General features: G+C 63.5%; 2 protein-coding genes across 6 annotated transcripts in view; both read right to left on the reverse strand.

Annotated features, from left to right (window-relative positions):
• The window catches only part of ATP2B3 (ATPase plasma membrane Ca2+ transporting 3), a 58,485-nt gene extending 56,443 nt beyond the window's left edge, over positions 1 to 2,042 (reverse strand). For all 4 annotated transcript variants that reach the window (XM_045068003.1, XM_045068000.1, XM_045068001.1 and 1 more), the window contains exon 1: positions 1,798 to 2,042. The gene's annotated coding sequence lies outside the window, so the exon portion shown is untranslated. The remainder of the gene's footprint in view (positions 1 to 1,797) is intronic.
• Positions 2,043 to 8,672: 6,630 nt separating this feature from the next.
• BGN (biglycan) lies at positions 8,673 to 22,472 on the reverse strand. Of its 2 annotated transcripts, none has more exons than XM_013049333.2 (8): positions 22,314 to 22,472; positions 13,441 to 13,692; positions 13,029 to 13,141; positions 12,305 to 12,518; positions 11,692 to 11,802; positions 11,380 to 11,473; positions 11,157 to 11,295; positions 8,673 to 9,875 (listed from the first exon to the last, which is right to left on the reverse strand). In XM_013049333.2, the coding sequence occupies exons 2-8, from the start codon at positions 13,688 to 13,690 to the stop codon at positions 9,678 to 9,680; spliced, it is 1,119 nt and encodes a 372-aa protein (XP_012904787.1). In that variant the 5' UTR covers positions 13,691 to 13,692; positions 22,314 to 22,472; the 3' UTR covers positions 8,673 to 9,677. The 2 variants fall into 2 exon arrangements, with proteins under 2 accessions (XP_012904787.1, XP_012904788.1); XM_013049334.2 differs by lacking the exon at positions 22,314 to 22,472 and adding an exon at positions 15,587 to 15,740.
• Between the last annotated feature and the right edge of the window lie 599 nt (positions 22,473 to 23,071).

The raw sequence follows: 23,071 nt of genomic DNA on the forward strand, positions 1-23,071 counted from the left end.
TGCCAGAACTGCCTGCCCCTTTGCTAGAACCACCTGGCAGCACGGGGCAGGGACCAGGTTGATTTGATCAAGACTAGCTGTGTCCTTGGCCGTCCCTCTCCTCCAGGCCAACAGCAGGGACAATCAATGCCCTGGGACCGAAGCTGTCCAGCCCCTTCCAACTGGCTCGCTCTCCAGGGGCCAGCTCACCCGCACACACTCAGCCAGCCTAAGGCCCTGGCAGTCCCCCAACCCTCTCCTCTGTGGGCCAGTTCTGGTAGGGGCTCCCAGCTCCCTGCTTACCAGCCACATGGCCTTGGTTTCCTCGACTGTGCAAGAGGGCAGTGCAAAGCACACCTTACATGTGATATGGATAGAGAGATTCAGCCGGGGGTGGTGGGAGTGGGGGGGCCTCCAGGAACCTGCTCAGAATGGTGCTGGAACACATGGGAGGCGCTCTGCCCCACCAGGCTCCTGGCAGTGTCCCCACCTGTCCGTCCATCCATCCATCCAGTCAAGGTAGGGCCAAGTCCTTTCTCTCGAGGCCTCAATTACCCCAACTGAGAAATGGGAACAAAGAGCCCAGCCTTGCCTCTCTCATCCGGTGATTCTGCAGATTCAGTGAGGTCAAGGTCATGAACGTGCCACACAGAAACCTGTACCCACTTGGAGTCAGGCCTATGCTGGGCACTCAAGGGCTCTCTGCCTTATAATGCTCACGGACTACTGAAGTGTGATGGCAGTGAAGGGGACACAAAGCTAGTGGGTGAACGGGGGGGGGGGGTGCCTTCCAGGCTGGGAGCCAGGGGAGATTGGGTTGGCCAGGGTCAAGGCTGAACTCGTCCCTGTGGCCAGCGGGAACCCACTTTGGGTCCAAAGCTCAATGACCTCATCTTTGAAATACCGAGGGGGCACACTCACTTGCCTGGCCCCGGGGAGCGTCAAGCTCCTCGTTGAGGGGTGCTGGTCCTGCCCTGCCCCTTGAGGTACTGTTTCCACACATTCTTCCCAGCCCCCACCCCAAGACTGCCTACATCTCAGCCCTGGGCCATGCCTCTGTCCTGTCTGCCACCCCTCCTCAGAGGGCCAGCTGCTAAGCCCGCAGGGACCAGCAGAAGGAAAGGGACCAGGTCCTAAAGACAGACTCTGCCCGTCCAAGGCGGAGACCCAGGGCTCCCTCCTTTGGGAGATGCCGCACCAGCCTCCAAATTCCAGAATCCTAAACCCAGAGAACACTGAGGCCCAATAGAAGCCATCTGGCCAAGGTCACACAGGTGAGGAGGGGGAGGACAGCTGTGGGCGGAGGGATGGAAAGTGTGGCCTGGGAGGCTTGTTGTTGGCGCTGCCCGGGCAGGTGGCAGGGTCTGCTGGGCAGCTGTGTGGGCGTGCGGGGGACAGTGTAGGAACGCGTGAGGGTTTCTCAGTGTGTTGGGGGAAGATGACACAGTGCGAGGGCGCGGGGCGGGGGGAGGGGGTGTCGAGAGACTCTGGGAAGGTGCACAGCGCAACCTGGCTCTAGCCCAGGCCCCGGAGGCCAGGCTCTGCCCGCCCAGGACCCCGCCCGCAGCCCCCGGCGGCCTTCCCACCCCCCCACCGGCGGAGATGCGCGTGCGCGCGGGATGCGGGGCGCGGGGTGCGGGGCGCTGCCCGCCAGCCCAGGGCCCCCGAGGTGACGCGCGGCGCCGCAAGGACACGCAGGCCGGACGCGGGGCGCAGGTGCGGTGGGCGGGGACCCGCGTCCCCCCACCTGCCGGCCGCGCCACCTGCTGGGCCGCCCACCCCGCCCGCCCCTGCCTGCGCGCCCCAGGCACCACTTACCCGGTCCCGGGCACGGCCGACGCCGCGGCCTCGGCTCCAGCGGCTGCTGTCGCTGCAGACGGGCGCCTGGCGGGCAGCGATCCGCTCCAAGGACGGAAAGGCCCGGGCACAGGGCGACCTGGCCGGAGGCGCCGGGCGCGACCCTCCGCGGCAAGCGAGAGCTGCGGCCGAGTGCTCCTCACGCTCCGCACCGGCGGCGGCGGGCGACGCGGCGCGCTCGGCTCCAGCCGCAGCTCTGAGCGCGGAGGGAGGGAGGGAGGAGGGAGGGAGGGGAAGGAGGCGGGGGTGGGGGGGAGGGGGGAGGAGGAGAAGGGAGGAGGGAGCGGGCGCGGGGGGCGGCGCGCCGCGCGGGGGCCGCGGGGCTCCAGAGCCACGCTCCTGGAGCGCGCCCTGCTGTCCCCGGGGATGCGCGGGGGTGCCTGTCCTTCCGGGTCTGCCAGTGCCCCCGGAGGGCGCTAGCGGATGAGAGGTGGGCTTGGCTGGAAACCTGGGGGCCCTGGCACCTGGGAGTGCAGGGAAAGAGCGATGAGCATGTGACTGGGACACCCGGACTGCCGCTCCCTCTCAAGACCCCTGTCCTCGGGGGCCCTCTCCCTCACAGTCAGGTGGAGTGTGGAGCGGGGTTGCTGAGTGGTAGCGAGGGCTTCTTGGGCGCCTGAGGTTTCCCAGGGGGTCATGATGCTCTTGGAGCTGCCTGCTATTGGGAATATGACAACTAAAAGCGTCTTTGGGGAGGAAACTGGAGCTTATGGCAGATTTTCAAAGTTGTGACCCCAAAAGGTTATCACATAAACACCATTACACAGGACGCAGAGTTACTGCACACAGGTGGACACCCGAGACAGACGCACAGGGACACATACGTTCCAGGCACAAGTGGAGACAGACACAGACAAGCCCCGATGTAGGGAAGACCATACGCACCAGCACACATTGGCACATCCATGGGCACACACCGAGTGTGCCCATGGACACCCTGCAGCCAGGGGCAAGCTGGCTGACCTGTGCCACCGGTCTTTAGGGTCCCAAGCTTTCCAGTTCCCAAGTTCTCAGTTCCTCTCCAAACTCAGAGGAGGCCTTTGCCACCATCTGAGGGCATCAGAATCCCCAGAGGGCTGAGCGTAGGAAAGAGAAGTGACAGGCCCACAAGTAGGCCTCACCACCTCGGAGCATGCAGGGCTCAGAGCGCAAGAATGCGGCAGGTAGAAGACACTTGGACATAGCCACAAATTCTTTCTTGCCTCGGACAAGCAGAGTCCCAGGGTGTCCTGTGTGCAAGGGCCGTGCTGGGCACTGGGGACACAGTAGGGGCCACAGAACAGGGAGCTGGCGGGCAGAGTGAATGTGCGGTCAGAAAAGTGGGGTAAGGGCCCTCAGGGAATATTGATGAGGGAGCGAAAGATGGTGCAGGTGGGGGGGGGAGCTCAAGGAAGCCTTCCAGGAGGAGGTGCTTGTTGTGACAGAGACCTATAGGACTCGAAGGGTCTGCCCTGGGCCAGGGGACTTCCATAGCTCCCCCGAGTTTGCATGTGTGCTCAATCGCACTCCCATTCACACACAAGACCGTCCTCATCTAGCCCACGCTTACTCGCTGACGCGCTACACACTCACAAGTCAGTCACACGACTGGTGCCAACGTGCAGACGCTCCCACCCAACGATTCACATAGAGTTACATGCTGTCATGCTCGCACACTTGTACACACTTGTATACCTAGTCGACCGCATTCCCACTCATGCACAATTATTTACATACACGCACGCTCGTGCCCACGCTCACCGGTTGAGTTGTGCGCACACACTCACGCTCCGAGCTCTCACGCAGTTGTCCGCCCATGTTGTTACACTCTCATTCTCACACACGCTCACATGCTCGCTCACACATACTCGCACACACGACTTGTGCATTTCTCTTGTGGGTTTGCAGGTGCCCCCACAGGTGGGGGGTTGCCCCCGCGGGTGCAGCTGGCAGTGAGTCTGGCTCCCTCGGCCCCACAGCCCCAGAGCCGAAGCTTCTGTGCCCGAGCTCAGCGTTGCCTGCGGAGCCTCCCACCGTCTTGGAGTTGCTCTTCCTGCCGCCCCACACTCGGAGCGACCCCGGACCCCACCTGAAGCCCATCGTGCAGCTGGGCTGCCGGCCCACCTCCCGGGAGGGTAGAGGGTGGGAGCACCGCCCGAGAGCCTCTGGCCTCCTCTACCCCGCAGGTGCAAGCTGGGTCCCCGCGCCCGGTGTGGCAGGCTTCCTGCAGTCCGGCCTGGTGGCATGTCCTTTGGTCCCTGGCCTGAGGTCCCTGGCTGCTGGCAAACGTTCAGTTATTGGTCAGCCTCTGGGCAGAAATGTGTTGGCAGCCCGGGGAGGAGAGGTGCTTAGAGGGAGGGGAGAGGCTCACGCGCGCAGGCCCGGGAGTGGCTGAAGAGAAGAGCCGGGACTCCTTTGGGACAGGATCACCACCTTCCTTCAGGGGTCAGGGACCTACTGATCGCCGATGGCTGCCCACGTGGGGGCATTGGCACCATCACGTGAAGTCCGTCTGGTTCCCACCTCTTGCTGGAGTTGCCCTTGAACACCCAGAGGGAAGAAACGAGTCGAGGGGAGAAAAATCAGAGGCAAGGAACACTCACCACCACCCCTTCGTCTCTTCCCTCGGGGTACTGCCAAGGGCTAGCCCAGGCCAGAGTTGGCTGTGCCACACGCCTTTGTGATGAGGCCCACTGTGGCCAAAGTCAGCTGGCCAAGGAACAAGGTATGTGGCCTTCAGGAGAGCTGAAGGGACTGGACCACAGCTCCACAGGATGTCCTGAAAATGCCCAGTCTCTGGCAAATGGCAATCCCCAAAGAGCTAATGAGCTAGGAGAGGGGATGGCCCCCTTCCTGTGGTTCAAAACTGTTGGTCCCCAGCCTTGTGGCCTGAGGCCAAGAGGGAGGTCTGAGACCTGGGAAGTGAGCGAGCCTGGGTGCCAGGGAAACTCTCCCACTGTCATCAATGGCCTCTGCTCCTTGGCCAGCCCCTCTTGGTTTTTCCATCTGCACAGAGGTGGGTGGGGGGAAAGTTCTAGAAAGTTCTTCCTTACATCAAGGCCTGTGTCCTGTACTGAAAATGCTAATGGGGCAGCTTCAGGGAGGCCCGCAACTCGGGCCGGGGTGTGGCAGGAGAAGGTGTTTGGCCGAGCGGCCCAGACCTCCCTGCTTCCCTGAAGCCTCCTCTGTTCCTTTCCTCAGTCCGCACTGTGCTGTTACCCTTTCCTGCCCCCCCAGGAGCCCCAGGCCTTGGTCGGTGCCCCTGACTCTTACATGGTCAGCTGCCTCCACCCGGGACGTCTCAAAGGGGTTCTTGGCCCAAGAAACAAAGCCAAGAACGAGAGGCCCGCCCTCAGGCCCGTCTCCCTCCAGCCTGCCCACTGACTGCATAAGAGGAACCCACACTCCCTCTTCCTACTGACCACCCCCGCCTTGTCACCTGCCTCCAGTGCTCCCCCTCCCCCACTGCCGCCTGCTTTCTTCAGCAGACTGACTGGCCCCACTTCACCACACCCCTCTTCCTGGGCCCAGCAGCGGCCTCCCCTCCCCCCTGCCTGGTCTCCCTCCTGCTACTTTTGGTGTGGCTGTCACAGTCTCCTCTGGGGACAGGAATTCCTCAGCCCAGCCTTGAAGTAGGGGAACTTCTGGCCCGGCCTCAGGGCCCTCTCTTTTCTGAGTGTCCACTGTCTCCCTGACTGAGAGCGGAGAGCATAGACCCTTCCTTCTCCCTTCCTCTAAGGCCTTGGGGGCCACCGTCACGCTGGGGCCTCCGGATCAGCCAACACCTGCGGCCCTATGGCAGGCTGAAATGCCCCCGCACACACGTGGGATTAAGTTAAGGATCTTGACATGGAGAGATCATCCCAGATTATCTGGGTAGGCCCTAAATGCAGTGACAAGTGTCCTTATAAGAGAGAGGCAGAGAGAGATCACACACACACACACACACACACACACACACACACACACACACGAAGCCGTGTGAAGACAGGGGGCGTCTGGAGGGGTAGCCTGAAGCGAGGAAGGACCGGAGCCACCAGAAGCTGGGAGAAGTGGGAAGGAGCTTCCCCTTGAGCTTTTGGAGGGAGCACGGCCCTGCTGACACCTTGATTTTCCAGGAAACTCCTATCAGCCCCTGACCTGGCCCCCAACAAGTCCCGGGCACCCCCAGACCTCCTCTAGGACCTTGCAGGCACTCGGTCTCAATAGCTTCTACCCCAGTTCCTCTCTCCTTTTCAGGAGCAGCTCAGGTCTGGCAAGGGCGAGATGGCCTTTTGGGCATGACCGCTCCTGCCACCAGGCTCTGGTCTCCCGGGCTAGCAGCAGGCCCCGGGGCCCCCCAGTGTCAGAGCTGCCCCGGTCTCCAGAGCCGCGGGCCGTGGTGGCTCCATGCTTTGCCTCTTCCCACAGCCCCCGCCTTCCCGAGACCAGAGCCCAGAGCCCACAGGGAGGGGGCCTAGAGACCCCAGGGGGGGACCAGAAGTGAATGAACAAGTTCTCAGAGCAGCCCCTCCAGCTGCCCCTTGGGGCCCTTCAAGGAGGGGTTGACCTTCTGAGGTGCCCTGCCCCCATCCCCGGCCATGGTCTGGGGACGCCTGGCGGGCCGCCCCTCTGACAAGCCCTAACTTGTCTAAACCGAAGCAATGGATTCAGCTTAGGCTCCAGCTGGGCCCCGCTACGGCCAGAAGGCACCTGACCTGCAGTAAGTACTTGGAAATGTACCCCCACTCCAGCCCCGTGTCTCCTTGGCAGCCACTCCCCCGTAGGACAGCCCTCCCTGAGTGAGCTGCTCCCGTGACTTTCAGGGCCTGTGTGTGTGTGTGCGTGTGTGTGCACCTGTGTGTGCGTCTGTGTGTGTGCTCGCGCACCTGTGCCTGCTCTGGCTCTCTCTCTCTCTCTCTCTCTCTTAGATGCGTCCTCTGAGCTGTGTCCACGCCCCCAGAGCTCCTGGGGTCTCCTGACCCTCAGGTCCTGTTCCTTGCGGCCCCTTCCTCTTCCTCCAGGGGCCTCAGGCCGGGGAGGGGGGGCTGCCACACCCTCAGCCTGCCTGCTGCCTGTCACCCCACATCCAATCTGTCCCCAAGTCTAGAGGCTGGAAGCTGGATCCTCCTCCCTCGGTTGCTGTGGCTTTGGGGGCACAGCGGAGGCTCTGTACCTGGGCCCCCTGAGCCCCTCCATCTGCCTGCAGCTCACCCCATGTCTCCCCGTGACTGCAGCTAGGCTCCGAGCTCCACGAGGAGGGCCCTCTTGGGGCACCAGGCCGGATCACCTTCATGGTGCCCTGGCTTTTATTCCTGAGCCCAAGCAGTCCCAACTTGGGTATGGTCATTGTCGCCATCATCTAATAGTTTGCAGCACACTTGACAGCGGAGCGAGACCAGGTCTGTGCCCCCTGCTGCGGGCGTGGGACCGTTTTCCAACCAGGACTTGTGAGCTCTTCTGTGGTGTGGCCCTGTTCACAGCCCTGGGCTCCTGCCGCAGGGCCCAAGTTGTCCCCTGGGTGCCTCGGGGGCCTCCGGTCTGGGCAGAGTGTGGGTCCTGCCTGCAGGGTGCACTGTCCCCTATTGTGCTGGGTGACCCACAAGGCTGGGAGGGAAGATGGAGGTCTCTGGGGGCTGCGTGGCACCTGCCTGACACAGTTCAGTGCCCCAGACCGGCCCACAGACAAATGGCCTGAGGAGTCCGTGTCTCTGTGTCCTCCAGGCCCCAGTTCTGGCTGTCCCTCTTCCCAGCCAGTGAGGGGACTTGACGAGGCCCAGTCTGTTGGCCCCTGGCCAGTGCCCTTGCCCCGAGCCTGCCCAGCTCAGCAGAGATTGCTGGGCTGTGGAGCACATGGCCCAGAATAGTGCTATGATGCCGACGGCTGACATTCTGTCACGGGGCCACCATGCTGAGCGGCGCCTCCTGTACCCAAAAGGGGAAACTCAGGGACGCCGGGCACCCTGGTGCCAGGCCAGGCGGAAGGGCATGCAGCTCTGTGCTCGGAGCCAGCACGTGGAGCCTCTGAGCTCCTTCTCTCCTGGGTTGGCACTCCTCATGGGCCCTGCCTGCTCTATTTTCATCGGCGGCCCCTGGCTGCCCGGGAAAGCCCCGGCCCCCACTGCCTGAGGCCAGGGCCCCTTGTGGGGAACGGAGGACGAGCAGCAGGCTCTAGCCACCACGTCCGTCTGCTGGCCTTGCCGTCTAAGGGCACGCTGCTCTGGAGACGGTTCCTCCCAGGCCCATGCTGCCCTTTCTGGGCCAGACCGGTCTCCCCAGAGGGTAGGCTTCTCAGGCTCCGTCCTGGATGCTTTCCTGGGAGCCAGTGACAGAGCGTGGCAACCTCGGCCTGGCTCTGCCGGCACCTATTGGGATCCGCTGTGGGGGAGGCTCTGCGTGGGACCCAGGCCAGGCTAGCGAGGGTGGGCAAGTCCAGCTTGCTGCCTGGTCTCTGAGTCCTGTCCTGCCAGGTGGGCGCCCCCTGGTGCTGACTTGGGTGCTGTGCACAATTTTTGATAACAGCCTGGATCTCTCATGGTTCTGAGCCCCCAGATCCCATCAGGATAGGCTGGCAGGGCCCCTGGGATCTGGAAGGGCAGAGTCTCCCTCAGCCGGGCCTGCTTTAGGAGCCCCGTCTAAGGACAGCTAGGGCAATGGAATCACCTCGAAAGAAGCGGAAGGGCCCCCTTGCCCAGTGTCAGGTCTGGAGGCACTGAGGACTCTCGCCTGCGGGCAGGGAGAGCAACAGAGAGGAAGCCCGCGGCTCGGAGTGGGCACGGAGGGGCAGAGCCTGGGAGCCAGCCACCATGGCCCATTGTGGCTCTCCCCTCTCCACCCGGTCCCTAGGGCCACCCCGCAAGCGGCAGCACACAGAGCCATACTGCACAGTGTTTCTTTAATTGAAAGACAACATCCGACCTCAGAAGCAGCCCCACTGTACTAGGGGGCCGGAAGGAGAAGGGAGGGGAGAACTAGCTGTCATGGGGGGCAGGAGGGACAAGGACAGTTGGCCGGGGCTCCAGGAGGATGCCAGGCCCTTGCCAGGGCCAATGCTCCCCTTCAGACTATGAGGTGTATGCGGGGTGCATCACCTCCAGCAGCTGGTCCCCTCCAGAACTGTCCAGACTTGGGCGCAAGGCCTGGGCAGGGCAGGCTGGGAGGCAGCTGCCCTCTGTCCCCTAGCTTGCCTGGGTAGGGGCTGGGCAGAAGCCCGTCGAGACAGACACCGACCCAGCTCAGAGATGTGAGAGAGGAGAGCGAGGTTGAGAGAGACAGAGAGTCAGAGCGAGGGGGAGAAAGAGCCGGAGTGCCAGAGAAGCAAATACTGGTCTAGAGGCCAGTAGAACAAGGAGGCCTGGATGAATGGGCCATGGTCTTGCAGAAGGGTTGGGGGGGGGCATGGGAGGCCCAGGGTAGCAGGCCAGGCTCAGGATGGCTGGAAGCTGCAAGTACACGAGGAGGAATGTGTCCCAGGCAGGTGGGGTGGGCTGTCTCAAACTGCCCGAGGCTCCAGCCCCTTCCCGGCCCCTTGACCCAGGGCCCGTTTCTCTTGGGCTGGAGCCTCGGGCAGTTTGATTTCATGGTGAGTGGGAAGAGAGCTTTATGAGGGTGCCTCTGAGTGGCTATGCTGGGGGTGTGGGGGCAGGGACAGCTCTGAAGCCGGAGACATATGATGGAGGCTGGGTCTCGTGCCCCATCTGCATGCTTGGGAGCCAGGATGAGGGCATTGGGAGGCAGTGAGCTGGGGTCCAGGATCGAGGGCGGGGCTGGAGTGGGTGCAGCTGGGCACTGGCTTTGCTCCTTCGCTCTGCCCTCCCCGTCAGGATGTCCGCCGGGCTCTCTAGAGACCCCGCCCAGGCCACCACGGCGGCTGCTGGCTGCTCCTACTTTTTGTAGTTGCCGAACTGGATGGCCAGGCGGTCAGTGACGCAGCGGAAAGTGGCCGGCTGCACCTCCCAGTAGGGCACAGGGTTATTGAAGAGGCTGATGCCATTGTAGTAGGCCCGCTTGACTCCGAAGCCCACGGGGCAGAAGTCATTGACGCCCACCTTGGTGATGTTGTTGGTGTGCAGATAGACCACCTGGGGGCAGGGGGACGTGGCTCAGGCCCAGTGCCAGGGCGGAGGATTCACCGTCCCCCCCCACCCACCACGGCGCTTGGAATCTGGTCCAGCCTGGTTGGGCCGAGTTGAGGGTAGATAACAGAGGGCTTGGGCCCTCCCTCCAAGCTGGGTCCTGCCTGGCCACCCCTTGGGGGTGCTTTCATTGTAGTACTTGCCCTTTTGAGCGCCAGAATGTGTCTCCTCCAAGGCTGGGGGCAGCAAACCAAGGCCTGGGTATGGGTGTCATGTGGGTGTTGGGGGGATTTTCGGGTACTGCTGTGTGACCGGGGGCCGGGACGAGGGACCCAGACGTGGTGTGTGGTGGGTGGGAAGTGAGGGGCCTGGGGGTGTGAGTCTCCATGCAGGGAAGATGGCTCCTTGGGCTCATGGTTGGTCTCTTGCCCTGTCTCTGAGTTTCCCAAACTCCCGGCCTGGCTCTGGGCTGCAGCCTCTCCCTCCAGAGACCCGTAGGTGTGAAAGGAGAAAGAGCCAGCAGATGGCCTCCTCTTCCTTCCAGTTCCCAGGGGTGCTTGCTTTTTAGCAGCCCTTAACTTCCTGAAGGCCCTCTCTAGCGGAGGGACAGGGGAAGCAGGGGGCGTGAGTGGGTAGGGAACGCCATGACGGTGGTGAGGCGCTCACGCTGCAACTGCGCCCTCTAGAGGCAGAGAGGACACCGGCCGCTAGAGGGCGCGCTTAGCCGGGCCTGGGCCTCTCTACGGCTGCTTCTGGGCTGACCCGTCTCCCACGCCCTCACCCGGGCAGGGCTGGTCTGGGACTTGGCTCTGGCTGCACAGCCTGTGAGAATGGCAGGTGTCCTGGAGAGTGCGAATGGGCCGAGGAAGAGACTGGAAGGCAAGCCAGGGACAGGGGTCCCTGAAAGAACCCCAGGCAAGACCCTGCACCTCCCCCATCAGTCTATTTCCTGCCCGGAGCTGAACCTATCTTGCCACAAATCTGTCCACTTCCCATGGCCAGACTGTCCCCTGACCTCCCAGGCTCTGCCACGCCTTTCTGGTGTCCAACCCGCCTAGGAGCACTTGAGCTACAATCTCTACCAGGCTGACTCCTGCTCACGCCTCATGCCTCTCCGCCCACGACCTGCTCTCTCTGCCATCCACAGTGGAGTCCCCGCTCGCCTTCCCTCCTTCCTCGGCACGGATCCTTGCGGTTGCTTCTTTCCAGATGCGGAGGTGGAGGCAGAGAGAGCGGGGAGGAGCTGGCCAGACCACAGCAGCTGGCGCGGGGGGCTGACACACTCACCTGGAGGAGCTTGAGGTCCGGAAGGCCAGAGGGCACCTTGGACAGCTTGTTGTTGTCCAAGTGCAGCTCCCGCAGGGTGGGCAGGAAGCTTAGGCTGCCGTTCTCGATCATGCGGATCTGGTTGTGGCCCAGGCCCAACCTGCAGAGGGCAGGTGAGATGCACCAAAGGGCTAGAGGCAAAAAGAGCAGGGGCCAGTGCACCCTGCTTGGACCCCCAGCGCACCTGTACAGCTTGGAGTATCGGAGCAGATCCTCCAACTCGATGGCCTGGATTCTGTTGTGGTCCAGATGCAGCTCATTCAGGGTCTCGGGGAGGTCTGCCAAGAAGAGAGGGTGCTCTGATGGAGTGCAAGAGGGGAGGCCACGTGTGTGGGCTGGTCTGTATGTGGGGGCGGGGCAGACACGAGCACAGGACTACCAAAGCCCTCCCTCAGTTGACTGATGGTTCCAGATGTCTCCAGCACCCAGCCCCCCATCTGTGCCCATCTGTGCCATGGAGGCCTGGCAGTGTGGGGTAAAGGGGCCACCTTCCTACCTTTGGGGATGCCGGTGAGCTTGGCCTCAGAGATGCGAAGATAGTTGAGTTTTAGACCATCGAAGGCTCCGGGCTCAAAGCCACTGTTTTCCAGGGGGTTCCCGCCCATCTCTAGGAGAGAGGCCCTGCTCAGCCCCTGTGCCGGATCTGGGCTGCCACCCGCACAGCCCCAGGTCCTGTGGGCCTCCTGGCCTGGGCTGGCCCGATGGGCCCTGGTTCCCCAGTTTGGCCCTGAAAGCAGCTCTGCTACCTTACTGGGCTGATTGCAGACTCCTGACTGTTCAAGACCATTACCTCCCAAGGGTGCTGGGAGGTAGGGGCAAGGCCTCCGGGGATAGGGAAAGCAGTAGGAAAGGGAGGGGAGCCAGAGGTCAAGGTGGGGCTCCACCACAGCCTGCTCAGCTCCTCTGGCTGGGTCCCGGATGGTCCCCGGCTGGCTGGCCCTTTTCCTTCCCTCTCTCTATGGTCCTCAGGTTTCTCTTCCATCTTGCTGAGATAGCCCCGGGGCAGGCTCCCAGAATGTTCTGTGAGGCCCACCAGGCTTGCCTCGGGGCACGGAGCCACCCCAGCTGCAAGAGGCCCTGTGCGAGTGCCCCCTGCCGGCTGCACTCACCTATGCAGTTCATGTGGCGCAGCCCGCTGAACACGCCCTTGGGAACCTTACGGATGCGGTTGTCATGGATCCGGAGCTCCACCAGGGAGCTGGGCAGGTTGGGAGGGATCTCCACCAGGTGGTTCTTGGAGATGTAGAGCTTCTGCAGCTTCCGCAGGGGGCCGAAGGCCTTCTCGTGGATCTTGGAGATCTTGTTGTTCACCAGGACGAGAGCCTGGGACAGGGAGGGTGTGGTGAGTGAAGGTGCCCGTGCCCCCCCCCCGCCCCACCCTCCTCACTTTCTCTCTCCCTTGCCTACCCACCCTGGGCTGGCGATGAGTGGGGAGCTGCCAGTGCAGCCTCGAGGAGGTCCCCCAGGCCCAGCTGTACCATTCTTGCCTTGCACGGCACCCCCCTTCTCTGATCCTCAACTTCCCTACTTGCACCCTGGCTATGACAAAATCTGTCCCTCTTGGGTCACTGCGATGCCCTGATACAATGGAAAGTTTTCAGCTGCGAAGGGAGCCGGGCTGAGCAATTCTGCCCTGGGCTTATGGCTGCGATGGCTGCTGGCATCCTCGAGGGCGGCCTGGGACCTGCAGCTGTGCAGACTTCTCTCAGGACTCCATGGGCCCCCAGGCCCCTCTCACACTGCACACATGCGTGCACACACCCACAAGCACCCAACTCATTAGGGGAAGACGGTCCACCTCCTCGAAGCCCCTCAGGGCCAGGCCGGGCTTACATAGAGGTGCTGGAGGCCTTTGAAATCATCCCTGCGAAGTTCGGAGATGTCATTGTTCTGCAGGTCCAGCAGCGTCGTGTCGGGTGAGATCTCCTTGGGCACAGCCTTCAGACCTGGGGGCCAGGGCCACCGTCGCCCACGTGAGTGACTCTGAGCCCGGGGACACGCACTCACACACACGCACACAGACACACACGCGGGAGCTCTGCCACAGAGCAAGGCCGTTCTCACTCCCCACCCGCCTGCAGCCGGACAGCTGGACAGCATCCCACGTGGAAACAAGGACCCCCACGCCGTGTGGGCTCGCCCCATCCCGGACCCCGCCCTCTCAGGCTCCTCCCATGGGACGATGGAGCACTCAGGCTGGGCCTGCGCCTTCACGCCCCCATTCCAGCCTGGTCCCGGGACTGACCCAGGTCAGAGCACTGAACAACCCGCAGGTGGCAGTGGCAGCCGAAGGGACACATGGCGCTGAAGGTGGGCGTGAGGGAGTCCAGGTCCGGGACCCCTGACGTGGTCTCAGCACCTGAAGCCTCCTCATCATTCAGCATGGGCAGCCCATCATCCAGGGTGAAGTCCCAGAAACCCTTCTGCTCGAAGGGCAGGGTCTGGCTCACGGCCAGCAAGGATGCCAGGAGCCACAGGGGCAGCATGGTGGGCATGCCTGGGAGGAGGAAAGGGCTGTCAGGAGGGCCCAGCTGGCACTCGGCACTCGTACCTGCTCTCCGGGCCCTGTCCCGGCAAACCTCCAAACGCCAGCAGCCTAGGTTCCACGGACCTCAAGGTAGGAGCGGCGGGAAAGGGGGCAGCAGAGAGAGAGGATGCGGGCAGGCAGGGACCCCTCCTGCTGCTCTCCTCTGGTCCCAGGCAGGATGCTGGCTTTCCTGGGCGATGCATCGTCTTGCCAGTCGGTAAGTTGGCAGCGCCGGCCCCCTCCCCCGCTGTCCCCCACACAGCACTGAGTCAGCTGGCAGTGTGCCCCAGGGTGGGTTGGTCAGTGAGGGGAACGAACGGAGGAGGTGGATGGAGGACTGAAAGGCGACTAACTCTTTGCCCCATACTGGCCTTGAAGAATTTGGGTTTCAGCTGTGGCTCAGGACCATGTGGGCACAGTCAGCACTGAGCTGGACCACTGTGAGTCACTTCCTTCCCTTCCTGAGCTCCCCCTTGCAACACACCCACATTTTTCGAAGAAAAGTCAAGAGGCCAAGACGCCAGGCTGGGCACGCGGGGCTGAGACCCGGGCTAGCCCCGGAGGCGGTGCGGTGGGGGGAGAGAGAGGCAAAGTCATTGACTTTGTTGCTCCCCAGGGCTTCGGCACCTTTTCCTGGCCCCCAAGACTTCAGCTGGCTTGGCCTGCAGAGCCCCAGGGCTCGCACTTCAGCTCCTGCCTGCCTTCTGCCCGTGGCCCAGCCCCCTGGAGAGGCCCCCAGAGGGGACCAGGCTCCTGCCAAGGTGGCAGGCGGGCTCAGGCTTGTCTGAAGGCTCCCCCAGGCTGGGCAGCGGGGTGGGCGTGAGGGGGAAGCTGTCCTGCCCAAACCTGCCCCAGGTGCCCGTCTTTACCCACCTCCTTCCTTCTCCCATGCAGCGGCCCCTGTGGGAAGGTCCCACCAGCCTCACCTACCCAGACCTCCCAGGACAGTCCCAGCAGCCTGATCTCCCTGTTTGTTACACAGGCACAAGTGGGCCTGCCCTGCTTCCCTCCCAGACTCTGGTGTCTGGGGTTGTTCTGGGGGCATCTGTGGGCGGTGAGACTGGCCAGGTTCCAGGGGCTCCCTGTAGACCCACACCGGGCCCCACCCCAGGGGGACCCTCCTCACTTGGGGCCCATTTTGGATAGCGGAGGAGCTGTGAGGGGCTTCAGTGGGGCTGGATGACCCCCGAGCCTCCCTGCTGGGTGGTAACATGGAAGGGGTCCCCGGGGAGTGGAGGCCCCTGCCTGCTGCATTCCTGGGCCAGCCCAGCTGGTGTGGGGCTGGTCTGGCTGCTGCAGGCTGCCCGCACCTCGGCCCCGGAACCTTCCCGACCTGGCCAGGGGTCTAACACCACTTCTGGGTCTGGGCACAACTGCTCTATGCTCCGGATTCCCGTCCAGCCCAGTCTTGCCACCCCCTTTCACACTCGGGCACCCCTTCAGAGGGCCATGGAGCTTGCCCTGGCTCCCACCGTTCCCGAGGACAGAGCAGGAGAGCATGCAGCAGCCTTTCTGGCACCTAGGGCTGCGGTGTGCTTGGCTGGTGCAGGTCACGGACCCAGGACATGGTTCAGTGGACTCAGCTGGACAGCCAGCCCCAGAGCGCCCCTAGCAGCTCCCAACAGCCCTCCTTAGTGTGGCCCGCAGTGAGGAGCTCAGAGAAGCTGCGTGCCTGTCCCAGGTCACACAGCAAAGTAAGGACCCCCATGTCCGGGGGGAGCACCCAGTCTGCCTAGCTCCTTCCAGCCCCAACACCCCATGATCATACTCCAGGTTCTGCCAGCCCCAGACTGGCCAGGCAGGACCTAGGGGAGCCCCAGAAGGTCATGGGACCGAGTAGGGAGAAGGCCCTGTGCTTGCCTACCTGGGCAGTGTGTCCCTCTTTCTTCCCCTGATTCTGCGACCTCCAAGGCAGAGCAGGGTAGGCCTGGGCCGCTGCTTGGGGCCCTCGCCTGGGAGCCACTGGATGCCCAGAGCTGGGAGGAGGAGGAGTGGCGGGAGAGAACAGGAAGGGGAGGATGGAGGCAGGAGAGCAAGATGGGATGGGAGAGGGGGAGGAGCCTGCTCCCTTCTTGCCTGGCACCCCTGCCAAAGCCGCTACCTCACAGGCCGGATGAGTCAGGGCTGGACCGCCCAGTGGGAGACTTGGAAGGCCTTGGGAGCCACAGTTCACCTGGATAGGTGGGGGTGGCTGGGGTGGTCTGGCCAGGCACAGGGGGGCTGTGGGGAGAGGTGGACAAAAGCAGGCCTCTTCCGGCCTGTCAGGGTTGGGGAGGGCTGGGGGGGGAGGGGTCTCTGCAGGGAATCTCAGCCCCCATATCTGGCCCTCCTGCCAGACTAGAGGATGGCCAGGGAAGCTGGCCACCGAGGCTCCACATGGGCTCCCAGGACCTGTCCCGGGGGACGGGGGCTGTAGAGGAGATAAGTCAGCTCAGACCAGCTGTGCCTGATGTCACTGTGTCTGGGGGCCACAGAGACGCGGAGCCGCGGCCCCGGGCTCCCGCAGGGGCTCGCTTGTGGTGGGAGGGCCTAAAGCTGAGGGCTTGGAGGCCCTCCACCCGGGGCCCTATGGCAGAGGCTGAGGACAAGGTGGGGCTGTCTCTCCTGCCGCCGGCTCCTGGCTGGGCCCAGGCCGTGGACAGGTTGGCAGGGTCGGGGCTGGGCAGGCTTCCCAGCAGAGCCTCATTTCCACTCCGGGAGCTGGCAACAGAGGCAGCGGGTAGAGTCGCCCAGGGAGGAGGGGGCTAGCTGGACAGTGGACCTGAGGGGGTGTCCCAGAGGACTTCACGGCGGGCCTCGAGCACCATTGAAGCGTGCTTGGAGCTTGCTGGACCCCTGCCCCTCCGAGCAGAGGAAAGAAGTGGTCATGGCTGTGAGGCCTCCAGCCTGGTGCCCACAGGTGTGAGCAAGGGAAAAGGCTGGGCTTCCCGGAGCCCGCGCCGCCAGACCCATAGGGCCTTCCTTGTCTAGCCCTCTGAAAGCCAGCGCAGTCCTCCGAGCGGGACTGCTCCCGGTCAGCGCCAAACACGACGCATTGGCAGCCTCTGAGAACATGGAGGGGCTGTGCCAGGCATTCAAGCCAGGCCAAGGGCGGCGGGAGCAGGGCTTAAGGTCTGGTGCACGCTGGGAGCTTGCTTGCAGATGTGTGGCCCGCCGCTGCCAAGTTGCAGACGCCGGACACTGTCCCGAGGCCTCAGCCCAGGGCGTCTGGCCCCACTGAGCAACCCGACCCGAACTCTGGTGTGCACAGCACCGTCTACCCCTGCCAATGCCCTAGGACCATGTGGATGCAGAGGGTTGGGAGGGGAAAGGCAGCACAGGGTACCCCCCCACCACCTTCCTCTGTCCACCAAAGCCCTCAGGTACCAGCTTCAAACAACAGGCTACATTCCCAGCTGCTTCTTGCCACCCTCCCGGGCCCCACCGACCCTCCGACAGCATGTAATCTCCACTTGGGTGCCAAGCAGAGAGAAGGGACATGTGCCCCCCCCCCCAGAGGTCTGCTGAAGCTTATGCAGGGGTGTGCGTGTGAGGGGGTGACCGTGTGAGGGGCTTGTGGCTGGAGTGGGGAGGGGGCAGGCCCTGAGCCCCACGTCGTCTGCATCTGCTCCTTCCTGCCATGGCTCTGGCCCCCCAGCGGGACTGGTGCGGTGGGCCCCGGGCTCCGTCAGCCTTCGGGGAGAGCTCCGACCTGCCAGTGCCAGTTGCAGGCCACAGGGAGTCAGCAGGGGTCCGGCCCATCGGCAGCAGGGGGCTGGTCCTGGGGAGCTGGCAGGGGGGCCGGTGCTGGCAGACCTCTCTCCCCTCAGTATTCAGGAAAGCCACCCACCCCTCCCCCACTCTGCCGGGAAACCTCTGGAAGGCAGGAGGGTCAAACTGCTGGCCAGGAGCCAGGCAGCAGGTGACCCAGGTCAGCTGAGGGTCCTGAGTTTCCGGGTCCTCTCACACGTGTCCTTCCTTCTCCTCCCACTCACTGAAGAGACCCTGAGCTTCTCCTCAGCACGTTCTGGATTGTTTGAGGAAGAAGGTGGATGCTATCATCTCCTGGAAATGGGGCGGGGATTTTAAATGATCTCTTAACAACCCCCCCCCCAGCCCAAAAGACCAAAACCAACCTGTGCCACAGGTCCCAAAGCCATAAGACCCGGTACTCCCTAGGCTGTGCAGGCCACTGGGTCAGCCTCCGGGCCCCTGGAGAAGACTCCCCAGCAGCTCCCTCGGCTGACCTGACGGGCGACGCTGCGGGAAAGCCGGGCCCTGGTCTGTGGGCCCTTTCCCTCCTTGCTTGCCACCCCGTGAGCCCTCCGGCAACACGGGCCCTCTCTTTGACCGCCACCAGCGGTAGCTCCCCACCGTTTGCAGGGCCAGCTGCCCCTCCATGGCCCCGGCACAGCCACCAGGCACTTGCTCCAGGTCTGCAGGGGCATGGAAAAGCCATCGTCCCAGCCAGGCCGGGGAGCTCCCCGGGAGCATTTTCTGTCCTAGCAGGCACCAGACCCCACAGGGAGAGGTTCTCAGCCTGGTTCCCAGAGCCTGGCATCCCATTGGCCTTGCTCCCTGGCTGGGCCAAGTGAGGTCCTTCCCTCCCAGGGTTTCCGGCAGCCCCTTCCCTGCATCGGGTTCCCTGTTCTCTTCCAGGGGATCTGGCTGGGGGTGGGAGCCAGCTGTCTGTAGTTGGCCCAGAAGGCCCCTCCAGGAGGTCCCCCCGTTCACACCTCCGTTCGGCCAGGAGGCCTCTGAGGCCCTGGTGGACCATAATCAAGGGCGAGCCAGGACTCAGGCTGCAAGGAACTCAGAGTCATGCTGGCCTCCGGTCTCCTGGGAGTAGGGCTGCCCTCTGTCTCTCTCCTTCAAGTCCTGCTTCTGTTCCCCAAATCCCAAATCCTGTAGCCACTCGGGCTGGTGGATGCTATGTTCCACTTGGCCATCCAGCCGTCAAGGGGCAGATGGTGGGAGAGAAACGGAGGAGCCCTGCAGCTCGGCTTCAGGCTGATGTTTGCGGATTTTGGCCTTCGGATGCTGTGGCCTGGGAGAGCTGAGCACTAGGAGACTGGGCGGAGACCCCAGCCCCTTAAAGCCGAGAGATGTATTACCACAGGGAGGGGCTGCTGAGTCAGCTGTGTCCTGGCCCCTCCGGAATGCCAGAAAGCCATGATGTTGCTCTGTAGGCTGCCTTGGGAACTGAGGCTGCTGGGCCCCCGGCGAGAAGGCATCCTCCATGGCCACCCTGTGGACCGCCCCGATCCAGAGCAGGGCGGTTGGTGAGGACAGCAGAAGCCAAATGGGGTGGCTCTGGGGTGGCTCCCAGGAGCCTGGAATTCCAGAGGTGGTGAAGGAGGCCCTGACAGGAGTGGGGGTGCTGGGGCTGAGTGCTCCAGGTGAGGGGGATGAATCCCAGCCACCCACCCCCTAGAGGAGGTGGCCCCTAGGGCCCCACCCCACGCCCACCCCAGGGGCCACTGGGAGACTGGCCTGACCACAGGGCCCCCCAGAGAGCCTTAATGGGCCTCAGGCCCTGGGGAGCAGGACCGAGCAGACACCCTCCCCATTCCCCCGGCGCAGCACCCCGCGGGCCGGCCCCTACTGCCTCCCTCTAAGGTGGGATTTACAGAAGGCGTCCTGTGGGTGATCGAGCTGTGGGCCCCAGTGTCTGAGCAGAAGAGAACAGGATGGAGGGGTGGGGTACCGATTGACACCGGGGTCAGCTGACAGGAGGAGGCAAAGCCGCCAGGACCCTGCCTTTAGGGGGAGCTCTTGCTCACCCCCCCTACAACTCCATGGCTCACAAGGAGGGTGCCTGGGAGAGCCACCATCACTCCTCCAGTCCCTCAATTTGAGCCAAGCCCTTGGGCTGGTGTGTCCCCTCGCACCATTGGGGCCAACAGGTATAGCAGAAGGCAGGTCCGGGAAGAGGTCAAGCTCTCTTCCCTGGGGTGACCGATGAGGAGGGTGGGGAGGGCGTTGTGGTGGATGTGGGAAGAAGTTTCTTACAATCAGGGGTGCTGGAAGGTCCCCAGAGACGTGCAAGACAAATGAACCAGCCGCTCAGCAAATGAGGCTTCAGAGGCCTTGAGGCTGGGGCTGGGACCATCTATGGGGGGCGGGGGGTGGGGAATGGGGGCAGGGTGGACGCCACCTGGGCCATTGCCTGCTGCTTGTATGCCCCAGGGGCCTCCTGGGAGACTGCTACTCTCTCATGCCACAACTGTGTCCCCAGGCAGGTAAGGACAAGTGACCGCTGGGACAGTCCTGTCCTGTGCTGTGCTGTCTCCACAGGGCTTCTCCAGGGAGGGGGCCCAGGAAGCAGGAGCTGGGACAGATGGGAGGCCCTATTGGAAGTTTCTGCCCTCTTGTGGGGGCTTGGCACTGGCACCGGATTGGACGCCCTGGAGTCTCTCAAACACCCCCTTTCCTCGTGGCCTTCCTCGTTTATGCTCCTCCAGCGGGCCAGGGCCCCTGGTAGGATGGGGAAGAAGTTCGGTCAGAGTTCCGGCAGGCCAACTTTCTGGGCCCCTGAAATGAGCCTGCCTGGAACTGTTTCCAGCCCATCAGTGAAAAAGCTGGGCTTCAGGCTCCCCATGTACAACACGGGCACACGGGTCCCTGCTCCAGGGCAGGGCACAAAAGCAGTGGGATGATTAATGCCCACTGTGACCTGGGTTCTTAGGGCTTAAAGGCAGGCCAGTGGGCAGGTGGGGGGCAGGCTCCCAGTCTGCTCTCGCCGTCCAGTGCGGTGCCTTCCTTTCGATGCACCCCCACCGTCCCGCCCCGCAGGGCTACCCCGCACTGCCCTGCCGTAGCCAGACACGGGCGGCTTTCACATGAAGGGTCCTCTGTCAGGACAGCCTGTGTCTCAGGGAGCAGAAGGCCCTGGCAGTTGCATGCGTCCAGGAGGCACTCCCCTGAGTGGTCACGGCTGCCCGCGCGCCTTCTCTTTCCATACCAGCCCTGGTCCTGCAGGGACCTCCCCGGGAAACTTCCTTGGCACCGAGGGAGGCTTGAGCATCTCCAGCCTGTCTCGATGCCGGTCAGTCTCTACAGGGTGGAGGGCGTGAAGGCAGGAGTGTGCTGAGGACAGGACTGGCCATATCTGCGACCAGAGTGGCCCTTAACAAACGTGGTTCGAGAACAGTCTCCCTGGCCTGAAGATCTGCACTGCCCACCCTAACCCACCACCCTGCCCTAGAGTACCCTGGGCCTCCTGGTCCCCTCCGCAGGACAGTCCTGGGCAGCTCTGATGGACCAGTGCCCGAGCCACAGCCCCACCCTCAGAACCCTGAGGGGGGTGCTCCCATCCCCCACCCTGCCGGGGCACTTGGTGACACGTGCACAGAGCTCTCTTCTGCCCTGCTCCTCTCCTGGGTCACTTGGCAGTCCCTTCAATGTGCCAGCCATCTTGGGAACTTGCAGGTCAGGGACCAGTGGCCCTGGCACCTCCCATGAAGTTGGCCACAGGTTGTCATTGTCAGTGCCCAAGTGAGGCTTCCCTGGGTGGGCCGGCGTTGATTGCCAGGGCTTGTTGATCAGGAGCCCTGGGTCCTGGCCCCAGTTTTGTGTTGGACTTGCTGTGCAATTGTGGGCAGGTTCCTGCCTGTCTGTGAGCCTCACTTGTCCCCTTTGTAGAATGGAGGGTGTGGGAGTGAGACCAGCAGGGGCTACTCCTTCCATTCCAAAACACTTTGGGAGCAACCCTGCAGCCCCGCTTTTGCTTCCCACCATGAGTGGCCCCATGCACCAGTCTGTGGGGGCTGCTTTTGGGGGACAGAGCTCTTGAACCTCACTGATCCTTAAAGGCACCCATGCTGGGACAACAATGTCTGAGTTTGGAAGTGGACCTGTGGCCTCACCCCTCCCCAGGGTCTCCAGAAGTCCTCCAGAGCCCCAAGCCGGGCCTGCCCACCCCACCCCCCAATTCTGAGTCTCAATCCAAGAGGGTCCTGGGGACAGGCAGAGCAGAGCCACCCAGCCAGCCGCACCCAGGGACCCTGCGGCCAGGGCCATGTGGACCCACCCCTCACTCAGGAGGAGTGGGGGAAGGGAATTGGCCTGTGGGTTTGGCTGCCTGGAGTGTGCCGGGGAAACCAAGTCTGTGAGCCCACGCCAAGGACTAGTCCTGGGCAGGGCGGGCTGCCGGAGTGCAGGGAGCTCTCGGGGACTCAGGGACTCTCAGTGGAGGAAGAGGGCTACTGGCAGAGCTGGGATGCCAGCCACCCAGCCATGCCAGGGCCATGCCAGGGCCAAGCCAGGGGAGTGGGGGGCAGTCAGGGGGGAAGAGCCCAGGAAGGAGGCAGGGAGGGCAGGCAGGCCAGGCAGGCAGTGGTGCTGAGTGAGGCCAGAAGGGAGAGGACTAAAATGCAGGACCAAGGGAGCCGCAGGGCAGCGACGAAGTGGTGTGGGCCGGGAGCTTACAGCATTGGCGTGGGAACTATGGGGACCGCAGGCAGCCCGGGAGTAGGAGAGGGAGGTAAGTGGGTGACAGGGACAGGGGTAGGGATGTGGAGGGACAGGGGACATCTCCAGGATGGTGAGAGGAGTGGAACCAGGGATGAGACAAGGAGCGGACAGCAGGGACAACGGCGTGGGGACCCTACCTGGGGAGGACAAGCGGCCCGGCACAAGCTGGCTAGTTGGCAGGCTTGGGTGTCAGGCAGTCCGTGCGTCTGTCCGTCTCTGTTGGGCCCTCCGAGAGCGGCTGCTCACTCCGGGGCAGTTTGTGGAGAGAGGGAGCCAGAGGCGGTGGGAGGGAGGCTAAAGCCTGGGCGGGCTGGCCGACGGGGAGGGGACAGGAGCAGGAGGGGGCGGGGAGGGAGGAAAAGAGGGAGGGGGCTGGGGGCGGAGAGGGACGGAGAGAGGGAGGGAAGAAGGGAGGGAGGGGGCAGGCCTCCGGGCCCCCCTGGAAGCTTCAAAGGGAGCAATTTTCTTGTAGCCGGCTGGGCGAGCGTCCCCCCACCCCCCCGCCGCCGGCGCATGGGGAAGGCACACACTCACTCACACAAGGACCCTTGGTGTCTCTGGGCAGGCACAGCTTTAGATAGTCACACTTTCCACTGCCCAGAGAGGGACACTGAGGCCCAGAGAGGGGCGGGAACTGGCCGAAAGGGAAGGGAGGAGAGGGGGAGGCGGCCTGTGGTTGCTGGTCCGGTGAGTGGCCCCTGGGATCCTGTCCTGAGCCCGCCCAGAACCTCCTGAGCAAGGAGGTGGTCCTCCGAAGTCAGGGAGGCAGCCGTTGTGTTTCTGGAAGGGATGAATGCGGCTCCCAGGTACTCTGGCCATCCCAGCCCCCCTATCCAACTCGTCTTTTTTCCCTCAAAAAGAGGACTGGTCTTCTCTGTGTGAACTCGAGATGAGA

Source organism: Mustela putorius, unplaced genomic scaffold (genome assembly GCF_011764305.1).
Source record: "Mustela putorius furo isolate JIRA1106 unplaced genomic scaffold, ASM1176430v1.1 tig00003899_pilon_pilon_pilon, whole genome shotgun sequence".
In the NCBI taxonomy this organism is placed as follows: domain Eukaryota; kingdom Metazoa; phylum Chordata; class Mammalia; order Carnivora; family Mustelidae; genus Mustela; species Mustela putorius.

Bases quoted from the DNA above. Each gene is read 5' to 3' on its own strand.
- BGN (XM_013049333.2), bottom strand. From the start codon at position 13,690: ATGCCCACCATGCTGCCCCTGTGGCTCCTGGCATCCTTGCTGGCCGTG. The intron at 13,142-13,440 runs GTCAGTCCCGGG...CCTGGCCCCCAG, and splicing joins TGTTCAGTGCTCTGACCTGG to GTCTGAAGGCTGTGCCCAAG. The intron at 11,474-11,691 runs GTAGGAAGGTGG...TCTTCTTGGCAG, and splicing joins GCTCACCGGCATCCCCAAAG to ACCTCCCCGAGACCCTGAAT.